This window comes from Meleagris gallopavo, chromosome 1 (assembly GCF_000146605.3).
Source record: "Meleagris gallopavo isolate NT-WF06-2002-E0010 breed Aviagen turkey brand Nicholas breeding stock chromosome 1, Turkey_5.1, whole genome shotgun sequence".
NCBI classification, from domain to species: Eukaryota; Metazoa; Chordata; class Aves; order Galliformes; family Phasianidae; genus Meleagris; species Meleagris gallopavo.
The window spans coordinates 28,190,789-28,215,264 of record NC_015011.2 but is presented as its reverse complement, the minus strand read 5'-3'; the positions used below and the strand labels follow the sequence as shown (position 1 = coordinate 28,215,264).

General features: G+C 35.7%; 1 protein-coding gene across 1 annotated transcript in view; it reads right to left on the bottom strand.

The window, feature by feature from the left end:
- The window catches only part of CNTN1 (contactin 1), a 218,902-nt gene that overhangs the window by 59,049 nt on the left and 135,377 nt on the right, over positions 1-24,476 (bottom strand). The window contains exons 4-11 of the mRNA XM_010707006.3: positions 12,840-12,987; positions 9,941-10,113; positions 6,538-6,633; positions 5,584-5,790; positions 4,252-4,348; positions 3,918-4,099; positions 2,090-2,214; positions 524-641 (exon numbers count right to left, since the gene is read on the bottom strand). Of these exons, the coding sequence (XP_010705308.2) occupies positions 524-641; positions 2,090-2,214; positions 3,918-4,099; positions 4,252-4,348; positions 5,584-5,790; positions 6,538-6,633; positions 9,941-10,113; positions 12,840-12,987 (1,146 nt within the window). The remainder of the gene's footprint in view (positions 1-523; positions 642-2,089; positions 2,215-3,917; positions 4,100-4,251; positions 4,349-5,583; positions 5,791-6,537; positions 6,634-9,940; positions 10,114-12,839; positions 12,988-24,476) is intronic.

The following is a 24,476-nucleotide window of genomic DNA, read 5'->3' as shown; positions in this document are numbered from 1 at the left end:
TTATTTTAGGCCTGTGTACTCTGGGTCTGAAAGTCTAGCTTTCTACTACAGAACACTGCTTTGGAAAATACAGAGGATTAATAACTATCCTACCATCAAGTAAGACAGCTATACTGCACAGAAAAATTGCAACTGGTCTTAATGGGCCACAAAAGGCAAAACCGAAGGCAAGAGTACAGAGGAAGTGTTTCAAAGGCCTGGTGCCTGGTGACATGGGTTCAAAAAAAAGCAAATTTCACCCAACACAGGGCTGAATATGTGAGTAAAAAAGAAAACACTTATTCTGTATTATCATTTCTTCTGCGTGATAACAGCAGGCAAGCATCAGAAAAAGTGCAGTTAACATTCTCCATAAATTAGTAGCTTGGTTGCTCCTGCTGTTGTCAAAACCCAGCTAAAGAGCTCAAATAATCCCCATCTCACCTAGATTCAGGGAGGGTTCATTCCTTCATCCTCACAGTACTTTGTTACCAATCAATGCCTGCAAATAAAACTGCTATATAGAGCAGATAATCTCACTCACCCACAATCTTCAGTTCAGCATTTGCATAAATAATTCCATGTGTGTTTTCTGCTATACATTGATACATGCCAGCATCTTCAAAGGTCAGGCTTTGAATACGTAGTTCACCTTTCCGGAACTAAAAAATAAAATCAGTGAAACAATATATTCCTTAAATATGCTGAAGAATTCCCATCCATCCCTCCATTGCTTAATTTTTATTTTATTTTATTTTATTTTTTCAGTAACTGTTCAGAGGAGATTACTTCATGTAACATTGAGGCACTGTCAAGACTTTAAAAAATCTGTTACATTCCCATATACATAAGTCAATCGGAGTGCATGAAGTAGTGGAAAATTAAAATAATATTTATATTAAAAATAGACTCATATTCCTTGTACTGGTTTATTTAAAAACATCAATTTTCTACAAGGAATATTTGTTTTGTGCTAAGTAAAATACATAGTTAAAAGTTATCTGATTTAGAATCAAGATACATTATCAAAGCAATCTAAACATTTTTGCTATTTTCATCTTCGAAATCATCTCACAGTATTAACACACAATATAATCTCTTGGTGCATTACTGGAGAATTACATGCTTTCAGAAATCTAGCATGTAAATTGTCAGTGAAAACCAAGTTCACTGGGGACTGTCAAGTAATTTGCTTGTAAAATTACTTGTATGCAGTAAGTGCAGAAGCTAGAAAACAATGTTGTTTTTTTCTAATTTAAGCCATCTCCATATGGCAGCTCATGACATTCCTGTTCTCTTTCCAATCCACATTTTTCTTAAGATATGCAGACAAAACAATTGCCTTTTAGTCTTCTTTTGTTTGCATGCCAAGACCAGTGTCACTGCATCTCCACAAATGCAGTCTTGTATTGTGCCCTCTTCTACTCTGTTCTTTAATAGCACATCACGCAGTACAAGCAAGGGATATTAAACACATTTCTGAAATATTTGGACAGAAAATCTACTCTTTAAAAAAAATAAATCAGAGTAATAAACTTCAGTTATCCATCAGTTATTATCAGTTACTCATTTAAACTTCACATCATCTGCAAGAACGGAACTTTGCAACAGAAAAAAAATGCTAAAAGTTACATTATAAGAGCACCACTGATCATTTTTAAATGATTCTTCTCGTCTGCACTGACTCCATTCTTATTCTTTCTTACATTTTATTTTTTTTTAAAGATGCTGTCATGTTTAATGTGGTAAAAAAGGATTATTTTTGGAGAGAAGCTGATAGCATTTTGCATCCAGAAAGGAGAAAAAAACAGCAGTTTCTTATAATGGCCTGGAGAAAAAAGGGAAAATTCACCCCCAGACATGTAGTCAAAAGACAAGGTCAGATTTCAGAGCTGAATACTAAATAGTGTGAAAAAATGTAATTCAAAACTTATGAAAAGACTGACATAAAACTAGAAAAAATAGACTTTAATCACTAGCACAGGGGGAATCAGCAGATCTTTGTATACTTATAATTCAATTTCTTTTGCCCTTTAATAATGCGTGCTTCAAAAAATCATTTCCATCAGCTAGCCTATCAATCTTGTGTTACCTATGGCAATAAACTTACCGAGACTCCATTCTTCAACCACCTAATTGTTGGAATAGGCTTGCCTGTAGCTACACATGGCCAGTAGAGATCACTGCCTATATCCTTCTCTGTGTCGTTGATATGTTCTACCCACTCTGGAGAGGCTGAAAAATAAAAACAAAACAAAACACAATATCTTGTAAATACAGATGTGTATTTAAATAGCATTACAATCTAATAATTCTATGATACTTAACCGGTCAGACATAGACGATAACTCAGCATTGTATCAATATACCAGCACAGGAAAGAATGAACTGTTTTTCTTTTGCCACATACACCCAAAACAGCTGCAACTCATTTTTTATGAACAAAAAGATACAAAATTGTAAGAATGATTCACAAATGTCCAGAAGATGTAAGATGCTAGCACTTACCTGCAGATAATACAGCAAGTACATTATTCAGTAGTGTCATAAAAATGATAGTTAAACAGAATTGTGCAAATCTAGATAGGTAATGAAGGGGCATCCAAGAAAAACATTCTTTTGGTTCAGAAAATATACTTAATAATATTGAAATATCCTTGTATTTTTGCCTTTGCCAAGCAAATGAATTAATTTACTATGCTAATGTATGACAATCAGCACAATCTTCTCATGCCAATTCTCATTTCTTCCAGAAAGTTCGTGAGTTTAACTAAGGATCTTAACTCAGGAGATGTTCTTTACTGCCAGTGAAATGAGACTGAAATATTCTGAAGGTAATTCAGATATTATGAACAGTGTTCTCAAGCCAAAGATTTATAGCATAAGTCTTAGTCAAGGAGCTTGGCTACTTGAAATTATTCCACTACAGCAATAAGATAAGTGCTTTTTGGTTTGTCCTTTATTCAAATGCATGAAGGAAAGGGACAGAGGTTGGAGGAATGAAGAAATGACTGTACCTAAACAAGACAGAGCTAAGACATTGTCATGGTTTTATGATTTTTGGTTATTGGTTATTGGTATTCCACATCATAACATCACGTAGTGCACTGGGAGTTAAAGTCTTAATGCTCCAGTTCTGGGCACCTGCCTGGAAGGGAAGAAGAACTACATCCCCCAGGGGGCTTTGCAGTCAGAGAGGAGATGTAACTCCTGGCAAGGTCACCTGATGCGCTCTTCTTCGTCAGGTTCTTTTCCCTGCTGCTCAACCAGACTGCACACCTCACCTCACTGTTACGGTGAGGCCTATCCACCTTTCAGACACTTGTATTATATTTGATTTTTTAGCTTCAATTCTAATTATATTGTATTATGGTGTCTTATCTTGCATTCAGATACCATATTTAGTAAATTAGTTTGTTTCTCCTCAGATCATTAGCACTGTATTTAATTATTTTGGGGCCCCCTGTTTCCCTTTTCTGGAGGTGCAGATTTTGCAAAATCCCTCCGCCCTGCTACTCACGGAACTGGTCCGAACCAGCCTGTAAACCATTGACAGACATAAAAGACAAAATGCAGAAAAAAAGAAGGCATAACAAATTTAATTGTCTATTTTTCTTTCTGGTAATTCTTTCACTTCAATTATTCTCAATCACTTACTTAATTTTCATTGTGCATATTCCATTATGCACAAATACATAATGCTATCAAAGTGTATATAGATCTACCATAACCAGGAAAACTGACCTGTTGTTAATACTTAATTCATGAATGCTACACTTGATATTCAATGTAGAGATTTTGATTTTGTTTTATTAACTCAAATAAAGTGTGCCAGGATGATGCAGTGAGTTCACACTGACATCGAGCTTGAAAACACAGATACTTCCAATGTAAGTAAAAGCAACATAAGTCAAGAAGAATAAATTTTTTCTACCTACCTTGCACATAAACTCTTGCTTGATGTTTATCTTTTCCTTTATAGTTTTCAGCTTCACACTCATAAAGTCCTTCGTCTTCATACTGAATATTAAAGATCTTAAGAACTGCCCCAGACATGCTTATCTCAGCAGTAGCTGGCATAGGTTCAAGGTATTTACTCCATCTGAGCTCAGGAACCGGACTTGAAAAGGTACAGTAAAGAACAAATCAGCATGTTCTAGGAGTGGCTGTTAAATTGCAGACTACAAAAAAGTATTTGATGATGAAACATATTTTATTTTCCTGAAATATGAAATCAAACAGTGCTCTACAGTATCTTTAGAACACACTTACTTTCCAAGAGCAAAACACTCCAGTGTCACATTTTGCCCCAGGAGAGCATACGTGTCCTTGAACTTCACCTTGATATCAGCAGGATACACTTTGGCACCTAACATGAAAACAACAGATTCTCAGAGGAGGTGTGGTAGGAAAAAATACAGCTATTAAAACTTCCACATTTCAAGAAAATCCATTGTAATCCAGACAAAATCCTTCTTTATGTATATATAGCCTGGATATCTGTGAAATCTGATTTAGCACAGAACTTGCAGAATTGAGGCAGAATTGTTTCATTCAGCAAACAGTTATGTCTGGACACTAATGCTTAACATTAGTTCTTTACAATACAATAATTCAACAAAATAATTCATTTATTAGCATTTATATTGTGATGATGCCTCGTGTAGGAGTTGAAAGAAAAAGCCTTGAGCCTTTATTTTCTACAGATTCTTTCACTGAATGGAATATTTAGAATTACTGTGAATTTAAGCTCTATAGTCTCTTACTAATGGTATGAAGAAGCTACAACCAGGAAATCTACAGCTTAACAAGGGTACAAGTACGTAATGTAATCAGATCTACCTAGTATGATCTCTGTGGGACTCCTTATATATATAGGTGAAGATTACAGTATGAGTTTCCAGTATGGGAAATTTGGACAAAGATCACTGATTTGTAATCACCCAAATTCAATCTCTTCACTGCAATAAAGGAAATCTAACAAATAAAAGGGGCACTGAAATCCTGATGATTAGTTCATGAGTCTCTGGTGACTGTCTAAAGTTGCAGAAAGGAATCTGATTACCGTGCAGAAAATACGCAGATTTATGAAATGGCAGAGAACAGTCTAGTAACAAAAGTAAAAAGGTGTCTCAGGGGATTGCCTGGTGAGACACAGAGTCCTTGGATAGGATATTTCAACAGAGTAAAAGGAATTGCTATTTTCATGAAGACAAATATCCTGAAACTTTCTATTAAATTCTACATAAAATTTCTGCTTTCCAGTCACAACCTTTTGAACCAATGCCAAGACCACAGATGACATTGAAGATTTTTAGATGAATACGAGACTTATCAGATAAAAGATATGAGAAAAACTCTGTTCTGAATGATATGAAAGGAATGTTGTGAATGAATCCAGAGAGATTTCCTTCACTGAATTCTCATTGTGGATGGCAATGATTTGGACCTCTCTGCATGTGGAAAACTACGGAACAGATGTGCAATAAGCATTAGGACTTGCCATTTAATTCTTCTTACAAGAGATAAAAACATTTATGAATGAGTGAAGTTGAAATACAAACAGAATGTAGTATGCAGAAAGTATTTCCAATAACTACTTACGATCGGCCTGTGGAATAAGTGGAATAAATTTACTGAATACGCTCTTTGTTATTGAAGGGCTGGACACAAAACATGAATAATTGCCCTTATCTGATGCTTCTACATTTGCAATGTAGAGATTGCCATTCGTCTGAGACACAAACCGTCGTCTGTCCAAAGCAATGAATACCGGGAACTCATTTAGAAGCCAGCGATAACTGAGATCATCTGGAGGAAAATATTTTCTAGTTAATATTTAAAAAAAAAACAACAATAATAATAGTGTCAGCTACATAAACCATGGAATACCCACTGCATATGAATTGCTTCACTTTGAGTTCCAGCTTACACGTAACTTATACAGGATAGATAGCCATGAAAGAGAGAATATGCACATCTCAGTAGCCAGTTAGCTATTGGTACTGGGCATCAGAATGCTGCTTCCCTGAGTGCAGATTACTGTGCACCTTGTTCTCTTTAAAACAAGCCTTTCCACTGGAGCTAGAGTGAGGTGGAGAGGAGATGTGAAGCTATGTCTTGCCCTGATCCATTCGTGGAGCTGGAAAGCCCTTGTCAGACTTGTGATTTGGAAAAAAGCTTTTAGAATATTTTAACTGGAGTATGTTGTGGTGAGTTCATTAGGTGGAATGAAGCTGCAGCAGCAAGTCTGGGATGACACAATGACATAGAGACATAATCGGATCTTTTGAATGGCAAGTCAGGCCCGCCTTCCATTACCCAGATTAGTTTGAGTAATGTTATCTGTAACAACAAAAACTGCCTGAAAATTCAACCTTGTCTTTTACATACATTCAACCACAAGTATATATTCAAGATCAAAATCAAATCTAAAGAGAGATTCTCAAGCTCTATAAGAGTTACTGTTTAATTAAACATAAAGGAAATATTTAGAAAAATGTTATTTTGTCTCCTACTGTTATGCATCAGAAAATGAAGCACTTTGGGCTCAATTACCTGGGTAGTGGTAAGGAGGCTCACAAAGAAGCACTGCTCCAACACCTTCTCGTACTTTAACCTCATAGTGTTCCTCTGGTGGAAAAGGATCCAGATCTAGTATAAAAGAGGGTTGGGAAAGAAAACTGTGGGCTTTTTACTACAAAAAAAAATGTTTTTTTAAGTATTTTCATGCCGTAGAAATACAACAATATCTTGCATACAGGTGTCTGTGGATTATGACATTTGCTCATTTTAACCCTGTCATTATCAAGTCCAAACATTTTTTTACAGTATTTTAGTCATTATAACTAAGTTAAAAAGAAAAAAGAAACACCTCTACGTCAGGAAGCACAGTGAACTTACAACAATACTGACTGGAGTCTTGCTTCAAATACTGCTGCATTGTAAATAACACATCATTAACAGTGAAGAGCAGAGTTTCTGAATGCAATATTTTATCATAGATACCATCTAAGCAAACATTATTTAGATTATTTTAACTTTCTTAAATGGCCTTCCTACTAAATTCCTAAGAATGACTCTGATATCGAACTGGAATTTCAGTTCAAAAGCATTCACCCAGAAATAAAGAAAAGCTACAAAGCTACATATAAAAAAAGATTTACATATAAAAAAAGATTAAGTAGAAAACAGTGATTATTCACAAATATAACTGCAATGTATAGTTAGACAGACACACTAGACACTTGATAGGTCTCTTCCAAGTCCAATCACAGCTTTCAGACCTGAACAGCTACAAGAATCAAGGAAGAAAGTGACGTAACACTTTGCCAAATGCATGGAGAAAACCTTAGGGAGAGTTATGTGAACTTCTATGGAAATACACCTTTTCCATTTTCTGAATTACTAGTTTTTCTTCTGTTCAAACTGACTAGAAGATAAAATAGTCTTTCCAGTGGCCATCTGAATCTTTACATTAGATAATGCATGAAATACTAAGCCATTCTAAGGACTTCTGATTACTGTTAAATATAATTTTGTCATGTGTCTTAGCGCAATGTGTTCTGTCCTCCAGAAATGGCTCCCAATTAATTTGGAGTATCACTCTTTGATAAAGAAGAAATTGAACCTTTAAAGGTCCCTTTCAACTCTAAGGACTCTGTGATTCTACATATTGACTAATCTCCTGCAAACATCTACTTCCCTCATCACCGACTTTTTCATCATCTTGTAAACATGACACTATTCATTTCTATTTTAATTGTAAAAGATTGGCTTTTACAATCTGCTACAGAAACAGGAAAAAAAATTAAAATGATGAACAATAGAAAGAAACCTTTTTCTATTTTGATACTCCCTTGTATTTGGAGAGCGTAGGGCTAGACGAAAGGAAAAACTATGGCTGCTTTTCATTTTCAGTTTATATTTTAAGTCTAGAAACTTTTTGTGCAGTGTTCTTTGACTAACCTTTGAAACTTTAGAACAGTCACCACCACAGATTTAATGACAGTGGATAGGATAGGAAATTTGTATATGTAAAACATCTGTATTTTAGTACTAAGATAGAACAGGCTATGCCAGGTGCAGGAAAGTCATATAATTATTAAGATGCAATTTGTATACCTTCTTCCCACTTACGAACTGCTCTGTACTCTGATTGGGTCTTGATGTCTTCTTTGCATAAGCACTACTTGGTTATTACTCAATAATTATAATAACCATGATTCCATGAACTCTTAATTTGAAGACATTCATTTTTAGCTAGAATGAAAGAATTAGCATAATCATTGCACTCTCAGAGGCATACAGCTAACAGCTAGTGAGTATGGAAATTTTTCTCCATTGTCGCTCTTGCAGCTTCCCTACTATGAAATTGCTTCATTTTACTTTTATGAGACCGTTTTCCAAGAAGAACCATTGTATTTCAGCTTCTAATTTTGCACAGCACTCACAAAAAAGCCACTAAATATTCCTGGAGGATACAATTCCCATGTACATATGTGTACAAAATCAAAAAGATATTTTGGTGGTTTTGAAGCGCTGCTGCTAAAAATAATTATTTTCTTCTTGGAGGCCAATCCAGATCTACTAAAGACAGTGCTCCCAGATGGATTAATTGACATGAAGTTTACAAGAGTGTGACTTTTGCTCCATAGTTTCAGCAGATTTGATAGTAAGACAAAAATAATAGGTCTCAATCATGAACAGATAGTCAAGATTTTCTTGAACTCTTCAAAAAATGGTTTGTTGCCATTTTCCAATCAGCTTATGCACAAGCGAAAGAACAAAAAATCTACTTAAGGTCATTTGCTGTGAATTTAGCAACTTTGTATTCAATTATTTTGGAATTATCATAGTGATTATCAAAGGAAGTATTTTTTACAGATGATCATAAAAAGGAGAAAGGAAGATACACAACTATCAGTTTTTTAAACCTATCTGGGTTACTTCTCTCTAACGGAGATGACATAAATATTCAGTTTAAAGGACACTTGTTGCTGTATTCAGTGATAGAGGTACATGGAATTCTATAAAGCAGGAATCAAAGGTGCCAGTCCTGAACGAATAGGATAAAAGCTAAAATATAAACTGATGCTAAAATATCTGTTTACTACTCCTGAGTTTCCTTGAGATATGAAGCACCAGAGTATTACAATTTGTGGCAGAAAACAACTTTTCAGTTCATCTCTGATGTTAAATATTAAGCAGTTAAACTGTTCTGCTGAAGGGCACTCAGGGTGTTGTGAAAGGGCACCAGGTAAGAGTGAGATCATTTTTGTGTTCTGATGAAAAACTATTTCCAGTAAAAAAAAAAAAGTACTTTAAGGCAAAATAAAATAAAAATCCCAAACTGTCCTCAGTCGGTAAAATTTTCCATTAGTCTTCATGTAGTACTTCAGTCTCTTCTACAGCATGCATTTGATAGCACTGTACGTCCGCACATATGCATGAGTTCATGACTGTAGCTCATGTCTGCCTGAAGTCGACAGAAAAGTCCTCTGGCAGGGCCTTCCCACAGCCCAGCAGTCAGAGAGCATGCCTTGTAACAAGTGCCATGCCCTCCTCCTGCAGGCATCCCACTTGTGCTTTCACCACAGCGCTGCCTGATCACCACTTGTCACTACTGATGTCCTTCTTCAGTGACTATTTCCCCTTCGGTTCTACCACAATTGAAACTGTTTGAGCATCATTATTCACAACCTGGTTCTATTGTGACCTGGGTCTACTGGTTCAATTAGTAACTTAATTCACTGAGAAAGTTGGAATGACAGCTGAATGCTAAGCAACATAAAATCCTTACAAAACTTATTCTGTGTTGTTCTCAGCTTGTTCTCAAATTTTTTTTTTAACAGAGTAATACAGCTACAGCACATATAAGCAGAAGACACTGCAGTGCAAAACACAAGACGTTTCAAGCTAACCACAAGGCTTCTAGTTTTTGACATGAACATTGGCTTACATCCAAAACTCAGAGTGGCTTCACTGCTTCTGACAGTTCCAAAGATATTCGATACTATACAGACATATTTTCCAGCATCCCTTGATTTCTCTGGATTACTGATAATAAGTCTGCCTCCTACCATACTGTAGCGATCCTTTGTTAAATCAATATCCCAGTTGTTGAGTTTCCACCTATTAAAAAAAAACAAAAAAAGGCAGATGTAAGATTTGGCTCCAAAAACAAACTGAGTAAGCATCATGATTTGAAAATTAATTCACGTACCGTGAATAAGCTATACAGAAGTTCATAACACACTATTATGTATATTTGAAGCTTTTCAAATATACATAATATATGTGTATATATATATATATACACATATATGTATAATACATAAAAGCTACAGATTTTATGAACATTATAGGTGTTTTAGAGTCTCAGATGTTTCAGCTTTCTCAGAGATGGGATGTACATTAAAACTCAATCCAGGTAGTACAGAATGCTTGAACTGACTGCCAGTGAGCTAGCTAGCAATCAGGCACTGGAATCATAAACATATCATAGATAGCTTTTGAAGGCCAGGCAGGCTAAGCAAATGTTTCTTCCATGTCTTTGAAGTGAGATTTTGAAGAGATTTTTTTTGCAAAATTGCAATAGGAAATGAAAGTGTCTCATAAAGCCTGAACTGCCAGTGAAGTCAGTGCAATGACAGTGGCACAACTGATTTAAGAGCTGCTTCCTACATTCAGAAAATTGCCAGACACTCCCATCTTAGTCCTTGTAAAACTCTATAGCGTGTTTTCCTGAACTGCTGTAACTTCCCTTCACCAACTATGAGAGGAGCTATCAATGAAGTCTGACTCTCATTACTGTGTCCACCAGGGGGGGCACATAACCTTCTTCAAAAGGAAATACACTTTTTCTGAGCACAAAAAGGAAAGATGCAACTCAAATACATTTAATAATCATAAAAGTCTTGCAGTGTAAATCAGATTTTTGTACTAGGCTAAAAACAAGCATTGCTTTTTCAGACTGAGAGTACATATATTACATGTTTCTTCCTGATTAAAATGCTGCATCAAAAAACAAAATAATCGTTTGTAACGTGAAATCAGAATTGTCATAGAAGAAAGTAATAATAAAAGTGGCTTTACCACCACCACCAACAAAAGAAATAAAGAATTAAAGAAAGAAAGAAAGAAAAGAAACAGGAAGGAAGGCAAAGCAAGGAAACAAAAGGCAGGACTTACAACCTGCAATAAATACTATTTAGCTTTACTAGGATCTTACGGGCATCCTTGTTCAATCTTTTGAGATATATTACATGTCTGTATTATGAATAATAACCATTTTGTCCAGAAATATCTAGGAATAATTGTCAGGAGCACAGCTTATGCTGCACTGAATAAGATCAGAAAAGCATTGCATAAAATGTGCAGCTGGGAGCTGTAAGAATAAAAACAAAACATGGAAAATTGCTTTCTTCTGAATTTATTAATTTAAAAATCAAAACAACTGTTTTCACATGGATAGTTTCACTAGGTTCTGTTGGACTTCTCACATGGATAGCGTATATCATTCATGAAAATGCATCAAGGGAGGGTCAGGTTGGGTATCAGGAAAAAGGTCTTCACCAGAGAGTTGTCGGGCACTGGAACACACTGCCCAGGGCAGCGGTCACAGCACGAAGGCTGCCAGGGTTTCAATTCTGCATGATCTGCTGTGGAGCCAGAAGTTGGGTGTCAGTGATCCTTCCAGGTCTCTTGCAACACCTATTCCGTGTATTATGCTGTGGTTCTAGATGGAAGAGCACTACAGATGCAAGATAATGTTTCTAGAGTGACTTTATTCCTTTAAGGAAGGACTCTCAAATTTAGGTAGAGCTTATAATCATTCTCTATATGCTATGCTGCTTACATTTGTAGGCAGGGTGTAGAGTAGGCTGGGTGAATTGAATGTGATGGCTATGTATATCTGACAGGTTCTGAATCTGAATCTCCACTCTGCTACATGGCTCCAGATCTTTCCAAGCACAGGGAAAACAAAGAATTGAAATAGCAAAATGCCACGTGGAAAAAACTTATGCTATCAGAGCTAGAGATGAGATTCAAAAGCAGTATTACAGTTATCTTTACTCTCAGGTAGATCTGTGTGAGTAGATAGCAATCTTAACTGTGTTTTTCTGTCTTAGAAGACTGAGTTAATTCCGGGGAGACAAATATTGGTGCAGATCATAGGATAATTTAATGAAATGGAAATATTTTGCTGACAAGAAATTGTATCTGCCCTTAGTTTGATCTGCCCATGACTAGAATGTAAATTAGTCAGAATAATGATAATCATAAGCACATTTTGTTGTATGTACAGAGAAGGTAATAGACAATAAACTCACATGGATGCCTTGAGATCTCACAATGAAAAATAACTGCTCTGTTACTAAAAACATACTTGTCATGAAAGAGGTTATATGTGTGAATCTGTTACATTCATGAGCATCACTTTTCAACATGGTGATGGCAGAAGCAACATAAGATACTCAGGCTCAATACCAATCCTTCTTTTTTCAGAGTAAAATGGGATCAAAAACCTAATTTGATCTAAGAAGAACAAGAACTTGAACCTCAGCCATTCCTAACCTAGCATAGAAAGCTTCTGAAGCTTTTCTTAAAGGTCACTTTTTCATCTTTTGTGTCTGGATCAGTATTCCTTTCAAAAGCCAAAACCATTTAACAGGAATGTAGTATTTTCAAAACTATCTAGACATTTCTAGTCACTTTAATCCAGGTTGATTCTTACCCCAAAACAGCAAGTCTACCATTTTTTTTTCCTGATAAGATGATCATTTGACATCAAAACCTGAACCATTCATTGAGTAAAATACACAGTAAGATGTAACAATCAAATCAGGAGAGGTTACTTGTAAGTAGGAAAAGGAACAGCTCGAGCCCTGCAGTTCATTGAAACTTGTCCATCTGAAGATTCTTCTGGATAGATGGTATCAATTGGTTGCTCCTCAAAAACGGGTCCATAACCTTTGTTTCCTTCCTCTGAAAAATGGGTAGAGTCTGAAAATTAATAAATTATTTGTTAGTAGCTAAACTGAATAGGAATTTACAACAGACCTACCGTATTCAAAATGTGAATACAGCTAAATAGCAAGCCCAGCAAAATCAACTTTCATTTGCATCAGGAAAACTAGAACAGTAAGGATAATAGTGCTGACCTTCCTCCACTGTCCTCTGAGAGTGAGAGTAGTTTAAACTACATTCCTGTATAACTACCTTCTTTGCATTCTCTGCTGACATGATTAATTATTTTTCACAGTTTACGCGAGACTTGATGAAGATAATTATGAATTGAAGATATGCCCTTCAGAAATGCAGGTAAGACCACTTTATCTCACAGAGGCCAACAAATTCTCATAAAATAGGTCCAGATAGAAAACCACAGTTTAAATATTAACTGTTAATTATCTTACAACCTAAACAGCTCCAGTTGTCCTATATATTCAGAAATAATCTTTATAGCACTAGACAAATAAAAACTAATACTGGAGATCACTGTTGAGAATTACATTGTTTCCAGAACATGGTTCTGTCCTTCTTTCCAAGCTCACATATGTATATATGTTAACGCTCTTCCCACTAAAATAAAATAAAATAAAAGGAAGTCTCACGCATGAAGTAATCTACAGTTGTCAAAACAAGCAGTTAAAGGCGAACTGAAAATCAAACAGATTTGGAAACAAACTAATGTTTTTTTTATCTTTATCCTCCATTTGCTGATGCTGTTACAATGGTTGCAGGTTCGGCTTCTCCCTGCTGCATTCCCTTCTTCTTATCTCTTCCAAATGCATAGGGTTGCTGTTCTTTGGGGTCTGCAAAAGCAAGACTAGGAGGAAAGGTGGAAAAGTCTGGAAAAATTTTGCTTGGCAAATCCACGATGTAACTGTGCTCTTTTTGTTTGTTTGTTTGTTTACTTCTTTTTTAATTTTTCTGTGAAAGTGGCAAATATGCAAATAGTACGTGTCCACTACCAGGTTCGCTTTCCATTCATGTTTAGACCTTTGTCGATTCCTAGAGATGCCTTCTGGAAGATGATGACAAAATCCTTGTAAGATTAAGGAACCAAATATCCTTTTCCTATAATGATCTTTAGAACTGATCGAATATTGTTAGCTTAAAAATTTCCCAAATCAATTATTAAGGATGGAGAAACCCTACCATTTTGCAGCAGTATCTGTGTAGTGTATACAAAATGCAGTATGTCTTGTAATGCTACATTTAAAAATGTGATGTAACAGATGAAAGTCCCTAAATAAAATTATAATTCTGTACTTATCCTCTTAATATTCTTACCTTTGTTTTTAAAACTTTTTGCATGAAATTAGGCAGTTCTTATAAAATAGAAGGTAGAGTTTACCTATATAACTAAGTAATGCAAATTGTCAGTATTAAAATATCATATATGCGTTTAACAATCCTAATGTAAGTATTTCATTGTTTCTAAAATCCACATTCATAGATACACATTTTACAGAACTAGGAGAAAATTGTTTACAAGAGGATAAACATTAACTTCCAACTTTCTAGTTCAAGTTTGAATGAAAATAATCATTATTTCCCTTGGGCACAGGAATAGATCCAAAAGGCACTCCTACGCTGTGATAGTCAGGCAACTTCATTTTTGAAATGAATTCATCTAATGAGAAGATAAGTCTTTAAAAGAATGAAAGAAAAGCAACTGGAAAGGAAGAAGAGCTTTTGAAAAATGGCCTGCTTTCCTTGATATTTTAGAGCACAACACTACAAAAAAATCTATGTATTACTAGATCAAAAGAAGACCATTCAGACTGCAAAGGCAGAAATAGCGTATTTGCTCAGAGCCTTGAATGACTGAGCCACAGACCTGACAGCACTTTCTGTGCAGACCTTAAGTATGAATATAGAATAACAATGGCCTCTAGCAGCGAATAGTCATATCAAATGCAGCTGACTGTTTCCACCTTAGGACTCAAATGGTGTTACAGACCATTTAGGCATTTCATGGCATGCATTTTTAATGCTACCAACACTATTAATTATAGTGAGTGAATGTCTGTTTCTTACACCTATTAAATATGCTTTATAATGGCACTTCTGCTGCCATCTATTATGAATTGAGTTTCAGATGTCTGGCTGAGTGGAACAAGATGAGCAGACTGCACGTCAGGTGGGGCAACCAATAAGCCCTTCATCTGAGTTCGGTCAATAATATGCAAGTAGCACTGGGGAGAAAAAGGAAAAGAAGGAGTTTGTGAAAAGAACAGCAACAAATTTTCACACTTTAGTGGAGAAACATGACTATGTAATGGTATTTGGGGACTGAAGAAGTGCACACAAAGAGGATGAGAAAAGATTAGTTGATTGACATTGTGCTTACAAGAAAGAGTGCAGAAGTAGAAGCAGAGAAAAGAAAAAGGGAATAGATGCACTAGATAAACGAGATGAGAAGTAAATTGTCTCTGTTCTGATCCTGCTTTAGAACAAGAGAATGGACTACGTGACCTCTCAAGGACACTTACTGCCCTATTTTCTAAGTAAATTTATTCTGATTTATATTTCAAGTTAGAGCAAAAGATGTCACCCAGTTCTCGCTATCCAAGGCACTGTTCAGTGAATTCTGCAAACATGAATCAGAATTTTCAACAGGGTTAAGGAATACTTAGCAGTCTCGGTGAAGAGCAAGAAAAAAACTACCCAATGCATTAGATCATGGATCCTGTGTAAGTAACAATGCTGCTGGAAGGCAGCCTTTTAACATTCCTCCAAGCAATACTCTCCAGCTGCCATTTTCCCTCTAGCCCTTTATGCAACATTCCTTATGCTCAACTGACTACTGAAGAAGCTGATAAAATTAAAGGGAGTGGACATCTATTTATTTCCATCTTTCTGGGTTCCATTCTGGGTCATTTCTTGCCCTTATATGCACCCACTGCAGATTGAAAGAAGGTTGAGTGTGGATGGGGAAAAGTATGGCCACTTGACTTTGAGATTTGAGAATCACGAGCCTAAGAAGATTCAAGGTAAGAGCATCCCAGAGATGAAGCTTGGTTTAGTTTGAGAAATGGAGTATGCAAGTGTTGGGCCTGTGGTTGTTTTGTGTGAGTGATAAAATGATCTTGGGCTGCCTTTATATTAGCATAAAGAAAAGAAATAATGTTTCAGAAGAGGCATAACTACAGAACTGCTTAGGATACAAGAGGGAAGGAAATCAGAGGAAAAGAGAGGAAACAGACAAAAAGGTATTTATCAGGTACTAGGAAAACACTGGCCTGTGTAGAAATGAAAATACAGACACAATTTATAGGCAGAAATGTGGGCAGTGTTAAGGGGAAAAGTGTAGGAAATTCTCATTTCCTAGGAAAGAGTGAGCAGAGCTAGCTTGCACACAAATGTACAGCAGAATTCAGCTTCTTTCTTCTTAACTTCTCCTTCACGCAATTCTTTAGAGTAGTATCTGAAAAAGACTGATCTGAACAAATAATGTTTTAATAGTTGAATTGTTGTATTAGGTCAGAAAAATTCTTATCAGTGATGGTTTTTTTTGTTTTATCCTTTTTTTTATATTATCCTCCTTAAGACAAAGCATTTTATTGTTATTTCTAATTAGCTAGATTTTCCATGTCTGTTCTAGATCTGATGCAAGATGTGCATCATATTCAGAGCAACATCCCCTTCATTTTTCCCATGTTTGACTTTCCCAAATACATGAATTTTAATCTTTTTAAAAACAGCAAATAACTCACTTTTTCTTTTATTACAAAATTTGTTTAAAAGGATGACTGATTACCTGGTGATTCTATGTGATCTAGGTAGATCCTACCAAACTTAGCATACTAAATCATCCCAAAAGATGCCTTTTTGACTGATTCTAAAAACTGCACATGTAAGGCTTCATAATTTTTAGCATTTCAATAAAATGCTGAAGCCTAAAGTATGAAAACTTTTTTTAAATATCTAAATTTTAATACCTAAAGATCTTCAAGTTTCTAATTTTACTGAAAGTTCTTATGTTAGATCTGTTTCATCTTCTGATGTTTTATCTGTTTCTTGAGTATTCCCTCTTATTAGTATGAAATACTAAAGGAAAAAATACATCAAAAGCATTCATGCACAACCACTCATCTTGTTCTCCATATCCAATGGAAGCCCTTAAACATAAAGGTAATATTTACATTCCACATAGCATTATGAAACTATGCTAACTTGCTATCATAAACATTACATAATCTTGGACTCAAACCATCAATTTCAGTGGGTTGGAGGTTTGAGCAAATAATTTTTCTGTTGAGAGAGACCATCCAAATCTCTTTCAGGCAAGACAGTTTATTATCAGCTACTTCAGCCTTTCGAGGATCCAATTCTGAAAATCCATTTTGCTCATAGATTAAGGATAACCATATAAAAATTCTATGATTCCATGATTCTACAATGTCATGAAGCAAAGCTCCTTACATTATAATTATAAATTACTGTGAGCACAATCAGACAAGAAAGTTAATATATATAGTTAATTAAAAACCATTGTAAAGTTGTTTATTTCACAGAAGAAAACAGCAGTTCATGGGCTTATTTTTTCCAATACAGAAAAGTAAATAAAACCTAATTGTTTACTTTTCTCTTATCCATTTTCAGATACAGATTGCTCACATCATTCTTATTTTTAGGAAGTATTTTACAAGCTGTGCGGTGAGGAATATAAAATGCTTCAAAAGGCATTCTTATAGATAGTCTGGGTTTGCAGTGCATCTGTATCTCAAGCCTTAATGAGATGATAGCGAGGAGAGATAAAGTTTAATAAATGAAGAGATAGCAAGAATAGCTATCCTTCTTTTATCTTTCTTTCTTACTCAGTCTACTTTCTTGTGTACGGTAGTAAATTCAGAGCGAGGCTCTTGACATTGTGGATTTATCTCATGTAATTTTAAAAGTTAAGGATTTCATTCAAAATAGTCATGTATCAGTTCTCTTTAGAGGGCTTAAACAAGCACTTCAAGCAGGTAATTAATCCCATCCCCTCTTTATGAACCACAGAGAAAGATGAAATTTGTATCATGTACCTAGCACATAGAAAGTTAAAACAAAGTCATATGAATTTTTCCAGAGTCTGGTTTTATTAATTCAATTGTGAAATGTGACCTGAAGTCTCCTAGGTGAGGCTACTGGCACCAAACCCAAAACTAAAGCCTTCTCCTGGAGCTCTCACACCTGATAAGGGGCCTGTTTTTATATAATTAGTTTCAGTTGTCTTGCAGCTGCATAAATAAACCTCAGTGGAAGGTCAGGGAGCACAGTGATATTGCACTAAGAAAAAAAGTCCTTACCCTAAAGAGATTGTTCTTCCACTCCAGTGCAGCACCATAAGTGCAACTGTACTTTCTGCTTCTTATTTGTTCTGCAGGGCTCAGACTCCCAAAGAACATGGGGAGGTCAACCATGAAGAGTTAACATTGTCCTTATACCATCACATGTTCTAAGATGTAACAGTGTATCTGTTCCTCCTTAGCAAAATTTAATACTAATAAATTCTCGTGGAAGCCACATAAAAATTATTTTTTTCCACAAACCTTACACAGAAATGTTGTGTGTTTTTGTAATTATAATAGTGATCTTCTCAATATTTACAGGAATGTAAATTCAGAGATATGTAACAGATTATTATAATAGATAATTTACCAGATATTTTATCAGACCCTAACATTCCTTTTTTGTGTGTGAACAGTACCTCTGAGTACCACTTATTGCCAGCACAGTTACTGCATTTGGATCTCTAACTAATACATTTTGAAGTAAAGCTTTAATCTATGAAGTCCTTTGGGGTAAAATTACTGTACGTCAGGGTATCTCTCTCCATGGGACTGAGTGTGTAGGAAGTCCACAGGGCTTTCCTATAACTATTTCTAATGAAGAATTTACTTTCTGGATTAAATAGGACACTAGATATGACAAAATAGCTTGAGTGAAGCTGAAGAGAGAAGCTCAGCAACTTTCTATTTTAAAATTTAAACCAGAAAAAAAAAAGGAAATTTGGCCCACACAATCTTTTCTTCCTTTTGCAGAGCTAGAGGGGACTGCACTGTTTCACACTGTGCTCTGTGAAAGCTGCTTCAGCATATCAGGCAGCGTTTGTTAATCAGAGAGATGTAACTGCCAGAATTCCAACCCAGGGAATGAGAGAGAGATGGGCCCAGGCTACCGCTTCCCCTGAATCACAGATATAGCAATGGACAGAAGTTAGTACCTTCAGTTAGTCACAAAATTGAGAGATCCTAGAAATCTGAAGTCTGCCAAGCACAAGCCAGTTTTCTATACACAAACAATTTCTCCATAGAAATATACTGTCTGTGACAACCTGCTGCAGCAACCTCATCATGCTTCACAGGCCTGAGAAAATTGCAACCCTCAGCATCTGGCACAGCAGCTGGTGAAAAGGCCCTACACCTGCTGTGGTACTGCGCTTAACTGAGTCAGACTCCCCACCAACAATTTTTAACAACTCATTCTAGGTTCAATCATTTTTTTCCTCTCTGCCAGTTCCACACTTGGATAGTTTCAGAGATTTAGCAGCTTTCTGATGAGATGAGAATTAGCCTCTGGCGCATTGTCTTCCATGGCAGTTAAAGGAGCAAGCTCAAGTACAGCAGACTGCCTGCAGTTAAGCAGCCTCGGGTTTTCGTTGATACTTTTAGCAAAGGGAATAATAAGGATGATATAAATAAAACATGAAGGGTATCAAAAAGCTGATAGTCTTAATAATGACTTCTGTTTCACATGGAAGGAAATCTGGAAAATGGGAAATGAAGACCACTCTGTTTAGTGGTAGATGCAGAGCCCATAATAATAACGTTATTTTACAGTTAACGTTTAACAGCCACCATCACTCAAATTATCTGTTTTCTTCTGCTTTGAGACAGTTGCCACAAGTACGCAGGAAGCTACTTTCTAACTGATAGTTTACTTTGGAGGAAATCCGAAATGGGTAATTCCTGACATTTTTCTTTGTTCAGTAACTTATTTATACAGAATTCTGCGTGCCCAAGCAATATACCCATTCTCACATTCTGTGCCATCAATTCTCTGCTCAATTTGAATACAAAAAAAGTAGAAAGCAGAAAATTCCCAATATATACTGAAATGTTACTGTTAGACTTCCTTGCATGTCTCTCATTCAAAGAGAGACCAATAAATCATGTTAAGCATCTGTTTACCTTCATGTCTTCTTGCAATTAGTATGATAATAAGCAAATAATGTTATAAATTAACATTTTATCTCTTTTGTAATTTGATAAATCTCTGAAAGATTACCATTATGTCTTCATTTTCCACATTTTTTTACAAGATATGCTTTTTCACGTTGCCTTACATGGCAGTGATAATCTATATTTCACACAGAAGCTGCAAAAAATTCACTGAAGAGTAAAAATATATTTTTTTAACTTCATCCTTGTTTACAGTTATTTATGCTTTATCTTTCCAGAATGTACAAAAGTGACTCACATTTCCCTTTAGAACAGAACTGTCATGGGTGATACACAGTATCATTACACAACTTTTAAAAATGTTATGTATTTAAACTAATTAATCAGAAACGGTAGATATGTAGCTATGTGGATATTAAATAGGCAAATACACTAAACGTGACATTAAGTATAAGATTAAGTCACTTTACCCAAATGACTCTCATTCTGTAATAGCAAGATATTTTTAATGGATGTCCATTTGTATATTTGCCTCAGTTGCTCTAGTGTATCTTTAATCTTGCTAAATCCTTAAAATAAAACACAAAAAACCCCCAGAGAAGTAACTAGTTCTTAACAGAGGAAACAGTCAATTAAGCAAAATGGAGCATGCGTTCACTTAACTGTACTTAGGGCACTCAGGCTTCTGGAAATGCTCCCAGATCTGACACCACTGAAAAGGTGATTTACTCAGTAGAACAACTTGCATGTCAAACAGGAAAAGATTAGTGCATACAGTAACTTATGTAAAATAAACCAACAAAGGAAATGATAGATTGCTGAAATGCAATGAAAGGCTAGCAGTAAAACACGTGGTGCTATAAATAACTATGAATGCTTGTGTTCAGAAACTACAGTGAAAGTATCCTAAGGCCCAAATCCTGCAAACACTTCTGCAAATGCTTTTCTTTACTGCAATTGCACAGTACAAAAAACTCAGACTCCAAGACCAGAAAACCAAAATTCAATGTACTAGAAGGCAGTGCTGAAAAATAAAGGGATAAAGATTTGAATGCTTTTCAAGATGTACAGATTGCATGCTAGAGCAAACAAGCTATCATTTTGCTTTACAAAAGCAAAGATGTAAAAAATAAAGTAAAAAAAAAAAAAAAAGTATTTTTCCTTCAGAAATATCTGTGCATAAAACATTTCATTTCAAAGGTAATTGTAAAAAGGTTGGCAGGTAGTTTTTTGATGGATAAATGCCTAATAATTCAATGGTCAGGAAAATAGATTTTCAATAAAGGATGGTAACAGTTCTATTAATGGATAAGAGCTTCCTCTGGAAACATTAAGATCTTTAAGATCATCTTTAGAAAGGCTAAAATGATATTATTGCTTGCTTAAGGCAAATAATAATGAGACAGCATTGAAAGTTCATTAAAAGTCTCGTATTATTTCAGGCACCTGATTCATCACAAAACTTAAGAACATAAGTAGATCCAATTAAACAAGATTACTTTTGAATGCAATGTTAAGCACGTGCTCAAGTCCTGTGCTGGATGAAAATCAACTTGATTCTAAAAACAACATAAATCGTGATGTAACGTAAGAAATCACAGTAAAAAGTTTTCAAGAAGTCAATGTCAGAAAGACACTATAATGTGTGAAATTGCGTTGTTCCCACTGCTAGCCATCATAAATTATTTTCAATACCATTTTATTTTGTCAGTCCACTAAGGATCTTCTTCTGCTCCTGCTTCCTGTACTCTTCTCTATTTCTCTGTCATTTACCATTGCTAAGTGTGTCTGCTTGAGACAGACATTCAGTATCACTATCCTCAGTATTGATCTATCTGACACTGTTGTATCCTGTTACATATTTTCACATGAGAGAGGGACAAAGGTCTGCTGACACAGCACACGGCTGGATTAACCTTGAGTGTTAACAACTACTGAACAGAAGAACCATGGACTCATTCATTACCTTAACTATCACTAACCCATCAAGTTCTACGTCATCACTGAAAGCTTGGAAACCATTTGATATTTAGAAGCATATTCCATACTGTTTTCAACGTCACAGAAAAGAGCACCTACTAGTACACAAGAAGCTCGTGCTTGGGTCCAAGCTGACCTGGGAATCAGACTAAATATCTCTACCAGGCTAGTGGGAAGGCAAACAGAGCACTTTCAGGTTTCGGATCATTATGATCCCAAAGTACACCATGATTATTTATCTACAAATGTCAAAAAACCCTGCAGTAGCATTAAATGGTTTTCTAAGACCCAAGCAGTGACATGGCAGACATGATAAATCAGTATTAAGTGTGTTTGTCCATTTCATATTTTACGAAATAAAAAACAACAAATAAACCTGTATCTGTCTTTAGGATTGTGAATAACATCATCTGACATGGCTGAAAGTTTTAAATTATGTAGATTTCAACTCAGTTCATAACACGTATTTGAACCTACTGTTATATTAAAAATCCAAGCTTTATATATTGAAGGTTTGTGGTGGGATAAGTTACACTTAGCCTTTATGGGAAGCTAATATGCTAAGGCAATAACATGCTAATGTAGAAAAAACTCATGACGAAGCATTTAATCATTTAGAAGACTCTGTTATGCTGATGGAGGCACCAGCCAGAAAAATGTTAGAGGAAGATCAATCACCAAGAGCCAGTCAGCACTCAAAACAGAAAAAGTAACCACTTGAATAGTCTCACTTCATACTAGACAAAATTGTCTTGGGGAAGGCTACCTCTGCTTATCTGGACTGAAAAGGCAGGAGAATCACTTCCATCTTTAACCTTCTCACACACACTGTCTGAGACTGCTTATGAACGTATTGTCTCCAATCAACATAACACAATCTACAACACTTTGTGGGCAGTTTTACATTCAAAAGCATTTCTTTGGAGCTATTTGCTTTCAAGTGGGGAGGCCCAGGAATTTTTTCTGGCTGAAGACTTGGCCTGGGAGCAAATTTTTCCAGCTTGATAGAGGAGATTGGGAGATGATATCACTGGGAGTTGATGCCATCCTGTGAAGGCAAGACATAAGCTGGTGTCTCCCTGCTTTCTCTTATCTCTGCTGATTAAAATTTGCAAGGTCTAGAACTGGATTACTGAACTATTAAGTAAGAGTATGTATGCTTATCATTAGTCTTCAACTGACTACCTTGGACGAACTCACCACTACCAAAGATCAGGACCCTCAGACCAAAGACATCCCCAGACTGAAGAGATGAGAACTGCTTTGCTTTGCTGTGTTTGTCTATTTGTCCATCTCTCTTTCCCCATTTTCTCTTTTCTCTTTCACTCCTTTATACTTCCACTCATTGAAGTAACTGTTGCCTAATATTGTCTCAGAACTTTTAGCATGTAAGTAACTCCTTGGCCAAAGTACTCTTACCTGTAACATTTACTAATCATTATTGGCAAATTAGCCAATATTACTTCGAAGTAGTGTATCAATTGTTATTAGGGTGCTCCCAATATACTGATTTATATTGTTTCTCTGAGTCTCGGATGATTCCATCACGGTAACAACCCCTGCTGACAAGGGGAGGCATGACTCCGGAGATAGAAAATGATTCACCTTCTTTGAAACCTACTGAGTAAGACAAGACACATGCCAACAAAGTCCTTCACGAACCATGTAGTTTATTATGTAGTTTCACTTTTATAACAAGTTTCTAGTAACAATGCGCCAACTCTTCTAAAAGCACTTTTATCCACTTATGCCTAAGAATGAAAAGGTGAAGTTTGCTTCTCTTCTTAGAATTTGCCAATACGAACTATAGTACTTTTCAGCATACACACACTTGCCTATTACATGACTCCTCTTCAGAAACATAAGGACTATTTCAAGAGTTACTTAAGGGCCTAACAACTTGATCTTGTGGGAAAGACAATACTCAGCAAATTAAAAATTAATTTAGAGTGTGTTATTACTCTGCATAATCTCCCCACACAAGTGCATATGAAATATCAGCAACATAGTCAGAAATTCAGCATGCTGTTTAATGGCATCCTCATTTATACATCACAGTAACTGTCCTGTACTGAGAAGCCCTGTGTCATACTGACTTTCAGGCTTACTAGCTTTCATTGAAATGAATTTCGAAAACAAGGCATTAGGTTCCATAAATAATGGAAGTGGTTTTGACACTTTTACCCTTGAACTATCAATTCATTTTGCACAAATGAAAATAGTTCCTAGAATGGCAGGCTGCCTTTTGAGCCCTGATCTGACCCAAAATCAAATATTACCAGACTCTGCAATATGAAACTCAAGGTAAAAAGTACAACAGTTTGATCAGAATGA